The sequence below is a fragment of the Xyrauchen texanus genome, chromosome 29, assembly GCF_025860055.1.
Source record: "Xyrauchen texanus isolate HMW12.3.18 chromosome 29, RBS_HiC_50CHRs, whole genome shotgun sequence".
In the NCBI taxonomy this organism is placed as follows: domain Eukaryota; kingdom Metazoa; phylum Chordata; class Actinopteri; order Cypriniformes; family Catostomidae; genus Xyrauchen; species Xyrauchen texanus.
This window is the reverse complement of record NC_068304.1, coordinates 22,215,087-22,226,694: the sequence shown is the minus strand read 5'-3', so window position 1 is coordinate 22,226,694 and position 11,608 is coordinate 22,215,087. Positions and strand designations below refer to the sequence as shown.

General features: G+C 35.8%; 1 protein-coding gene across 1 annotated transcript; it reads left to right on the top strand.

Moving 5' to 3' along the window:
- The first annotated feature begins 645 nt into the window (after positions 1-645).
- LOC127623371 (nuclear transport factor 2) lies at positions 646-11,243 on the top strand. The gene is made up of 5 exons (XM_052097813.1): positions 646-787; positions 4,224-4,348; positions 4,946-5,017; positions 5,482-5,580; positions 9,546-11,243. Exons 2-5 carry the CDS (start codon positions 4,247-4,249, stop codon positions 9,657-9,659), a joined length of 387 nt encoding a protein of 128 aa, XP_051953773.1. The 5' UTR covers positions 646-787; positions 4,224-4,246; the 3' UTR covers positions 9,660-11,243.
- Positions 11,244-11,608: the final 365 nt, after the last annotated feature.

Genomic DNA, 11,608 nt, shown 5'->3' with positions numbered 1-11,608 from the left:
TGCATACTGTGGCATAATTGTATAATGTTAAGCTTCATTTAACAAACCAAATAGCTTTCAACTGTGTTTGGTATAGTGGCAAGTGATTTTCTAGAACCAAATTAGCAATTTAGCATGATTACTCAAGGATAAGGTGTTGGAGTGATGGCTGCTTGAAATGGGTTTTCAAAAATAAAAAAATTCAAATAGTGATGGTGCTGTTTTTTTTACATCAGTAATGTACTGACTATACTTTTTGATCAGTTGAATGCTACTTTGGTGAATTAAAGTACCAATTTTCTTTCGAAACAGCAAAATCTGTACATTATTCCAAACTTTTGGCCACCAATACTCATTTGCTTGTCAGATTGATTCTGTTGATAGGTTACAATCAAAGAGCTCAATTTTACCACCTATGAAATCTGCAGCAAAGTGCTGCTAAATAATAATTTAAATTGTGAGACCCAAACGAAATCTAATCAATACGTTTTGTTTTCTGCAGTATCTAGTCCCATATTTTCATGAATAGTCTGGATTGCAAATAGCTGAGAAAATGCACAAATATGCTTTCACAGGGACAAGACATTTAAAGCACACTATTCTCGGATTCACCAGCTGCTTGCAGCACTATTTCTAGAATTTCAACAACTATGTCTTCTCTTTCAGTGTCAGAAACTCCCAACCCAAATTCAAACCGGTGTGTACGCGCTCTGCGCATGCTCAAACCGAGGAGGCCGCTCCACATCTGTTCACCGCGCGCTGGAATCGCCATAACTTGAACTGGGGAAACGGTACAGGGCTCGCGGAGGTAAGATTATTGCCACACATTTCTTACAGAAGCAAACGCTTTAGTTGTGAAGTACATAACATTATATACGTTGCATATATCAACTTTAGCACTACAGTTAGTCTCAGGCTTTTTGACCAAAATAATCAGAAGCGCTTGCTAACAGGACACGCCTATGTTATATATGGCAGAAGCGTGTACGGGCCGCGCGTGGGTCTCAGTCCGTGAGCTGCTTGTTTGACTCCCGAGTTATTTTTAGAACGTAACGAGAGCTCGTGTCCTCGGAGAATGAAACGTCGCCCATTAACACTGAAACTCCGATTCGATATGCAAAAGACAACGTCCGCTGTAATGTACAACCCAACTTTTCTCTCTTCACGTTTTAGCCGGCGAGCTCGTTGTAGACAGAGACTGTCCTATGCTAACACGTCTACGGCTAAAGCTACAATGAATAAGTCAGGCTAGAAAACAGCGAGGCCAGCCGTAGCTAATATCAATCATTGAAGGGACTCTCGAATTCTCAATTTAATGGCTCTTTGGTGATCAATAGTGATCGAGTGCATTAATGTGTCTGGAACGATTTTAACAGTATACGGAAGCCACTGTATATAAACAAAATAATTTGATACGGAGTAATGACTTATTTTGCAACCAAGGGTCTAGCTGCCTGAAATCCTCTATATAATGGCATGCCGAATGCTTTTATAGATAATTAAATAATGTTAAGGGCATTCTTTTCTGTGGATGGAACAAGCTAAATGCTCCGAGATAGCAGCAGGCGTTGTGGAAGTAGTTGTTGTCGTCACTTAGACGTGCAACTGTATGAAATAAAGTGTAATATGGACTTTTCATAAAATCTAACAAAAAGCGTTGCAGCCCAGAACTATTTAAGTTGCGATTCATCTAGTTAAGTTAGATGGCAGAGAAAATTTAGGAGCTGGTGCAATGGAACTGTTTTAAGTTTGAAAGACTAGATTGAGACATGACCCAGGCACATTGTATATTAACCAGTCAGTTGCTGACTAATGAATGTGTATGAAAGGGTGGAGCACGAGTGTTAGATTCCTCAAGTTCCTCAGTAGAATATAAGGAATCTATTCAACAAACATTGTAACCCCCTAATAAGTTAGCAGAACTAAAAAAAAATGGAGGCAGTCAGTCACATCAATTTATTTTAAGTTTACAAACTCCAAGTTTATGTTAATAAAACTTTAAGATTTTGAAATACATGCATGATTATTCTTCTTAATTTGAAGTATTGAGTAAGCTAATTCCTTCAGTTTTATAGCACTTAACTTTAAATGTAAATATTTAGCTGAATTTACAATTACCATATAATCTCAACTTGATCTCTTTCTGTTATAAACTGGCTAATGCAGGCTAATTGGATACACACTAATGTGTATCCCAAACTACACATCTGCACTATTCTATGTCATTTTTAAGTGTGTCACCAGTCCTGCTCCACCCGCTCGGAGCGGGATTCGAACTGGTGTCGCCATCATGGGAGGCGGGCATGCTAACAAGGAGGCTAAAGGCATCAGTCGCTAGTGCACCTTGATGCCATGGTAGTGAGGTGTACACACTGCACAGCTACCTACCAGCTGGCTACCATTACATAAGTAGTACGCGTAAAATATTTACACTGAAAATGCAACAAAAAGAAGTGTACTTTGAGTTCCCGGATTTCATCAACCGCCAAAACGGAGTGTGGAATGTTAAGGCTTGCAGTACATACAGGTCTGAGTTACCTGGCTGCATTGCTAGTCTGAAAAAACATTTGTAAATAATGGAGAGTATAGAAACTAGACAAACAACAGTGAAGACAGCACCTTACAAATGTTGCTTTATCATCACCCAGCGTTGTGTGAATATGGATGTTATTTTAGATACAAGTGTTGAACTGAAGATGGCAAACGCACTAAAGCTGGCAACAACACATCGCATGTGTCTGAAACATCTTTTCTGTCAGCTGTTAAATGGCTAATTTTTCCTTTACCATGTAGAAAAAATTGTTTATGTGTTCCATTTGAGACAATACTACACTTTTAGAATTCATTCACTACATGACTGAGTGCATAGAGCATATTATAAGTGTATAGTTTGTCATTTGGACACATTTTTTGCTTTAGCTATTGCTCAATGAGTAAAGCAAAATAGAACACATTAACTTGTACCTGTGCTCAACCTCAGCTCAAGCTCCACTGTTCACAATAATGGGGACTCCCTAAACTCCAACATAATGTAAACTCTTCTAAAAAAGCACAACAAAACATTCAACACTAACAAGTCCCCCCTTTACATTAATTTAGAAAAAGACACATTGTATTACACTTCATTTTAACATTTACTCTTCTTGTTAAGTGCCAGGCAAAGCATGCAAGTTAACCAAACTAAATATATTTATGTTGTCCCTACTCAAATATATTAAGTAAAACTTGAAAAAAGAAAAGAAAAAGGAACAAGGAATGCCCAATAGCCTGCTTCCATTTTATATAGCAAACTGAATTTTGGCTTTTTAATTTTGTTTGTTGTTTGACTTGTATATTATTTCCCCATTAAATCTGGTAGAACATTATATAATCAGTCACCTTTATACTGTACATTATATCGGTATGATACATATATTGCTGAGAAGCCTGGATGTAGAACAGACACTATTGATGAGTTTAATATTAAGTATATTGTTTAGGATCTTGACAGTGGTTGTCAACTAGGGGTGGGATTCACAATGTAACCACAATGTAAATACATATAACTATGATGTATTGCGTTTTTTCAATCAAAGTTTCTCACTCATCTTCATCTAACTTAAGTGAACTGTTTTCAAATAACCAAATTAATTGTTAAATTAATATAAAAGTGACCATTTACAAAACAAGGCCAGTTTATTTGCTAATATTTATGTACAATGCAAAGTCATAAGGATATAAGACCATAATGGCTCCCCATTTCAATGGTTAGGTCAATGTAGCTAGTCTTTCTAAAAATAAATTATAGTATTTATGAATAAAATAGTAGCCTAAACACTTGAAAAACATAATTTATTACAACACAGTTTCAATACACAAAAGTATAATGGATTACACCTAAAAGGTTAGCCTATTTTACATGATACTATAATTTCTGTCAAAATACCTCAATGTTACTACTGTTAAATGGTAAGGGAGGGTGATTATGTGTAAAGCATGATAACTGCACCTACTGACTGATAATTGGACTGTTGTTGAATTCCTAGATTGATTTGGCAAAGAGAATGTTTGTTTCACATTACCACAATATTTATGTGGAAATATTTAAATAATAATATTGATATTTGGCATGCAAACATTGATACAATATCACAAGTAAAAACATCACGATACTTTAACATATACATTTTTATTTATTTTTGACAATATTCTATTGTCAGCACTCACTTTGTCATACATAGAGTAATTTATTCTCTCCCCACCAGTGCCTGTAGCAGGGTGAATCAGAATGGGAGACAACAAGCCGATTTGGGAACAAATAGGATCCAGCTTTGTACAACATTACTATCAGCTGTTTGACAATGACAGGACTCAACTTGGATCAATATATGTGAGTAATTTTCGTGTTTTTATGTTCAGGATAGTTCTCTCTTGACTAGTCCCTTAGCCAACAGAGAGATGTGTCAACACAATCATAGAAGTGTTTATTGTCTCTCTTTTCATCATGTTAGTGTTCAAACCGTCCCTTGGTTTATGTCTTGCAGAGTGACGATAGATGGCCAGTAACAAACATGTTTTGTCGTGCGTTCAACAGAGGAGTCTTTTCAGGCCTGAAATGTGGTTCTATACTGGACCTTTAAAAAGAGCCTCAAAGTGCTTATACTTTTGACATATTGAGTGGAATAGTTGGATAGACAATGTATAAATGACGTTAAAAAGTTGTATTATTAAAGGATATTTGCTAAGAAAATCCAACAATCTGTACATTAAAATAAACCATTTATTTATGTCTGATTTGTTTGTACTTGTAAGTACATCTTGTCAGTTGTTACTGGTCCTTTAAAAAAAATCTACAGAATTGAATGTGACTTAGATGTGATTTATATCAATATTGTTAAAATGCAAAGATGACTGGCCACTGTACTGCTTGACTGCCTTCAGTTTGTCTGCTTTTTCTTATTTACATGACATATTTCTTGCTTCCTAGATTGATGCATCATGCCTTACGTGGGAGGGTCAGCAATTCCAGGGAAAAGCGGCAATTGTCGAAAAGCTCTCTGTAAGTATTTGTTTGTGCTGTGTTATAGGCTATTTGATTTAAAGTTGCTGGAGGGTTTAAGGACCTGCTACCAAATCTCATAAAATAAAAAACCTTAGTGATTTGTCACCATAGTGAAATTAATTGGCAACAGACAGATTAAATCTTTAGAGAGAGGATTGTGTTGCTAAATTATGATGGACAATGAGAGTAGATGATGATGAGTCTATGAAGTAAAAATAAAATTGGGTATTTTAAGTAACCTGCACCTGAGCAGTCCAGGAAAAATTTGTTTTGGTTTGATATTAAAAAAATATATATATTTTTATATATATATATATATATATATATATATATATATATATATATATATAATGATTCATCCATTCAATTAGCAATGTTTGATTTAATTACTACATGTAAATATAGTTATGGTAACTTTCAATTTAAAGAATGTATATCAAACATATATTTTTTCGTTCTAGAGCTTGCCCTTCACAAAAATAGCCCACAGCATAACAGCACAAGACCACCAGCCCACACCTGATAGCTGCATATTGAGTATGGTAGTAGGCCAACTTAAAGTAAGTATTTTCTTATATAAATATATATATATTTATTGCTTCTAAAGCAGCTAGCTATGCTATTGTAGCAGTGCTTGAGGTGAACACAATTGGTTTATATGAAATATGTACCCGATGAAGGTCTATGAGGGCATTTTCTCTCCCACATAAAATGAATAAATTATTCATTTATTATTTATTCTTATTAATTGTAGTGTTTATAGATTGTTTAAGCCTCTCTTGATTGCCCTCTACCTTATGTGGCATGGCGATTTAATAAATATGGCTATTTCGGAGCTGTAGTGTGTGTGTGTTTGTCTATCAGGCTGACGATGACATGGTCCTGGGCTTCCACCAGACCTTTCTCTTGAAAAGTATCCACACTGCCTGGATTTGCACCAATGAAGTCTTCAGGCTTGCCCTGCACAACCTTTGAACTAAAAGACTTTCTGTAGTCACATGGTCTTTCCTCATCCTCTTAATGTCTGTAAGGACCAGTGTCCGCTTGGTTTAACACACTATACAGGCCCGTCTACTAATGGCATTAAGTTGCATTCAGATCAAGCGTCCGTGTGACCTTCCATGGGGCGGAATGCCATGACATGTCAAATCTGTTGAAATTTGTTTAGCCTGGTGTGTGGCTGTTAGTGAATTTGTGCCTATAAATAGAAAGCTTTGATAGGTCAGCTTACGATTTGCCTTGCCAAAGAAAAAAAGCATAAATCATATTGTTGAATATTTCAGAAGAATTCTATCTTGACCCTAGAGATATGCAAAAATACATATTTTCAATATCGACTTGTCAGTAGGTTGCTTAAGCGACTAGTTTACTAATCAGTCTTAACGAAGCCCTGTATTACTCTGGTTTCTGGTTCACCTGACCCTGATTGGAAACCTTTCTCGGGGTTGTTTACATAGATGCGTTCTTGTATTCCAAAAAAAAGCTTGACCGAGCACAGTGGAGGGTTTAAGGCATTTTTGATAGTTGGACTATTTGTTACTTAACTTGCCTTATTAAAAGCAAAACGATCGCGATGATGACGTCAAAATGAGCAGTGGTTCTTGAAATGGGAGTGAAAAATGAATTTTTCCAAGAGGGTTTTGCCATTCTAACAGCTAAAGCAGATTATGCTAATTAGACCACCAACACTTAAAATATCCGAACCAAAAACAACAAAAATTTCTAAATTTATATATTTACTTCAATAATTGACTAGTGCATTGATGGATTATTAGTGGACCAGTCCTAAATTTACCCTGATTTATCGGTGTTCACAGTGGGTGAAACATGGTATGTTTGGGATCAGTTTAGTTTCCATTAAAGGAATAGTTCAACCTAAAATTATAACTCTCTCATCATTTACTCACACTCATGCTGTCTAAACTCTTATGAATTTCGTTTGCTGAACAATAAATAAGATGGTTTGAAGAATGTATGATGTATTTTTGTTCACACAATGTTAATCAATGGGGTCTAAAACTTTCAGTCTCCAAAAAGAACAAAGGCAGTATAGAAGTAATCATACAACTCGAGTGGTTTAATCCATGTCATTTGAAAAGATAGGATCTTTTGATATGCTGTGGGAGAGAAACAAATCTTCTCTCCTTGCCATATTCATAATAGAAGCTTGTTCACACAGTTCCGCATGCGCAGAGCGCTGTACACAAACCAGACACACTTTTGTCAGATTTGTGGTTTTCATGCCCAGATGGGTGTTTTGGCAATGCAGGCTCAGGTTAAACTGATAGTACAGGTTGATTGTTTTACATTTAATTTTGTATTTACCACGGTTGCCAAAAGGTTGATGGTAAACACTTGAAAATATAAACACAACATCTTTTTGAGGTATAATGATACCGGGTTCTAGAAGCCTGCACTATGTTCCAGTCTGGTCCGATATCAAGATTTATAGTGAAAAAGGAGTAAATAATTTTTTGTCTGTTTCTAACGCAAGCAGTCATGTTGGTTCAGAAGACATTGGTAAAACTACTCAAGTCGGTTGGATTACTTTTATGCTCCTTTTCGGAGCATGAAAGTTTAGGACCCCATTGATTTAGATTATTTGGACAAAAACACATCTTACATAATATCTTGGTTTGTGTTCCACAAAGCTAGTCATATAAGTTTGAGAATTCATGAGTAAATAATGAGAGAATTATCATTATTGGGTGAACTATCCATTAAAGCTTAAATTATTGAATTAGACAAAATGTAGTTTGTAAAACAATGTGTGAACGAATAAGAATGTATTTGAATCTTAGCAAACCTTTTGATCTTGTACATGTAAATGTGTTCTGGAGAACTGGGGCAACAGTCGGAAAGAATTAAAGGAATAGTTCACCCAAAAATGTAAATTTACTGATAATTTACTCACCCTCAAGCCATCCAAGATGTATCTGAATTTCTTTTTATCAAAACAGAATTTAGGGTTTCATTTCAGGCCTCCTCCTCTAAACAATGCAAGTGAGTGTACTAAATACAAAATGCTTATTTAGGGTGTATCAAAGAAAGTCCACACAATACCAGTCGACAAATAAAGTTCTTCTGAACCCAAACGTTTTTTTTTTTTTTTTTTTTTTTTTTAGAAACAAAGCAATGCTTATATACTGTTTAACTACAAATGTTCACTTCCGTACATTTCTGTGACACGCGCTCATGAGAGGGATGAGGTGAAATGTTCACTGCACACCCTCCAATATTTGAGAGAATATAGGGGTGTACTGATATCCAGGTTCAGTGTGATAAGCCAGAGCTTCAATCGGTCATGATCATGTATAAGCGATCGATGAAAAGTAAAAAAAATTCCCACTGTGCATTTTCGTTGGGGTTTCTGAAGGTTGAATCATCCAGGATACACACACCAACGAACAATACACTTATACAAATCTACAGCAAAGACTATTAAATTTGGTTCAGCTCTCCTCTTGTAAACAATGACGTGCTTCCTGCCTCCTCCATGTGAAGCGTGACCTTACCAACGATCTAACGTCATCTTTCTCATGAGCGCGTGTCACAGAGATTTACGGAAGCGAACATTTGTAGTTTAAAAGTATAGAAGTATTTTGTTTCTAAATATAATCAATCGTTTGGGTTCAGAAGAACTTTATTTGTAGACTGGTGTCATGTGGATTATTTTGATGCATTTTTGAGTACGTTTGCTTGCATTGTTTAAAGGAGGCCTGAAATGAAATCATGAAATGTTTTATTCTGTTTTGATGAAGAAAGAAACTCCGATACATCTTGGATGGCCTGAGGGTGAGTAAATTATCTGCAAATTTTCATTTTTGGGTGAACTGTTCCTTTAAGTCCATGTCTGACATAGAAAGTCTAAAATGACATCTCCGAGCTCTGTTTTGGAAGTTTGCCATAACCAGCATTAGCAGGAAGTTGTATGCACTGCATGGGTTAGCTAGCAAAACATTATAAACATCTAAAAATTAATGTTTGATTTATGTATTGGGCATGTGTGTATTTAATAAAACATAGTTACAATAATCTAATATAGAGACAGTTTGTGTACCTAAGAGGAAGCCTTGTCTTGGGTTAAATCACATTCTTTATTACTATTCATTACTGAAGATAATTTTTAGTCCAGAACTAGGCTTCAGTGGTAAAATGATAAACTATCCATCATCTAAATTTGCTTGCTTTCCTATGTAGATTTACCTTCACCTATCAACCTTTCCTATGATTATTTCTAAAAATGAAGTCAAAACAACCACTTGGTTTCTTTGCATGTATCCTGGGCTGAAAGGAAAAGAGAATAATTGTGGTATAACTCAGCCTTAAATTTGGCTTGGTTACAGTTGTAGATTTTATCTTTCTGTATCTTGTATGCCTTAACTTGCAGAACATATCAAAAATTGCATGTTTTCTTGCTTTGCTATTACTGGATTTGACTTTTTTTGTCCTAGTTTGATTATTTCCCCTGTTGCACAATTGTATGAGAACTTCTCAGTCAGCTGTGTGATTTTGATTTATTTAGGCAGATGATGACCCCATCATGGGATTCCATCAGAGCTTCATCCTGAAGAACATTAATGAGGCGTGGGTTTGCACCAATGACATGTTCCGCCTCGCGCTGCACAATTTTGGCTAAACACCCCATGGCTAGCAGGAGGGAAGCTGGGCAAGGTGGAGGATGGGGTTTTACTCTTGTAACACCTGAACCTGTCAACTGGCCCTTAATTCATCACACTCAAAAGAAGTGGCACCGGATTACAGCAGTCGATCACAGACAACATTGCAGGCATATACAGTACTGCCTCTACTCCAGAAATGACATTTTTTGAAAGCCCACACATCCATCAAACTGACCCTTTTTCCTTCGCCAACCTGCATGATGATGGGGAGCTTATGTATCAGAAGACGCCCTGATCAGGACAAATACATATTAACCTAACCTTGGTTGTTTGATATTTACATTTTAGTTGCTGATTTTGACTTTGAAATAACAACTGTCTTACAGTATTTCTTTGATTCAGTACAAAGTGTGTTATCAGCTTGTTTTTAGAATATGCTCCTGAAAGTTTAAATCTTACTTTGCCCCTCTTGAAAATTGGAATCTTCATTCAATGTGATGTCAGGTTGCTCTAGCTATCCAAAGAATACAACCCTAATTTCCCCCCTCCCCTCAGACCAATGTGCTTCCCACTTTATGTTTACTACTCTCTGTGACAATAATTACCAAGCCACGATACACAATAAAAAGTTTTGATTTTTTTCTTAATGTCATCATCCCCCTGTCTCGTTTTGCGTCTGCCTATTACCTTTTCTGTGCTTGCCTGTTCATACTTTTGATGCATCATATTAGATATATCTATAAATCATTTCCAGGTTACAAAACCATTTTTGCAGAAATCAGTTTAGCTTGTTTGTTAAGATTTAACTACATAGTGTTTGCTTATCTGGTAGAACAGGGCTATGATGAGCAGTTAAACAATGTTGCAAGTTTTTCCATGTGTAGAGTAACCCTACACATGGCAGAATTATCAATAAATGCTTTTGTAGAAAAGATTATATGCATAGGTAAAAACTGATACACTCTGGTGATGCCACATCAATACAGCAAGTTAAGATTTAATTTATATATATGCATATTTGTTTTTTGAAAGAGAAGTTTTTTTTTTCTTCTTCTTTTGTAAACGGGTTCCATTTGCCCTTGATAAAAATCTTAGTAATGTGATGTGGGAAATTATATTACTAAGTTTATACTAATGTATTGAGTTTATAGTGTGGCCAAAGCAGTTGATGTTTTGCTACTTTCTCTTCTCTACTGATCTCAATAGCTTATATTTTGGCACTACCAGTACAGGAAGGAATGATAAAATTAAAGGCTTATAAAGCCTGAAGCGTGAACTTAAAAATAATGGTTTGTGGGAATAAGACATAACTAGCTCTTCATTTTTCACAAGAAGTTTACAGTAAAGGACTAATTGTCAGTGATTAGAATTCGAAAATCCTCTTCACAAAATATTGAAGGCCTTTGTGACAAGTGATGGTACGGATATTTTGAAAAGATCCCCCCTGCATTGGAGCTTTGCACTGAAATATCCAGAGAGAACTGGAAGAATTTAATGAAATACTTATATACATTTTTGACTTGATTTCCCTACCCAAAACAACAGTAATACAATGTGAATACGTCAAAAGAGACCACTTCAGTTGCCTACATGTGGAAATAAAGGAGATCAAAGTAAATTCTGTTGTTATTGTTATTTCTATAGGTTTAGCTACACTGAAAATTAAAAGATACTCGAGGAGCCATTTGGCTTGGATTTGGAAAGCGTTTGAGGCACGCGTGTCTCAAATAAATATACAAATAAGCACATATTAAGGAATGTGCGCACCCCCCCCCCCAAAAAAGAATTCCTTCTAATCATTTACCCACTCTTATGTCATCCCAGATGTATATGACTTTCTTCTGCTGAGTACAAATTAAGATTTTTAGAACAATATTTCAGCTCTGTAGGTCTGTTCAATTCAATTGAGGCTCCAAAAAGCACATAAAGGCAGCATAAAAGTAAACCACGATTAAATCCATGTCTT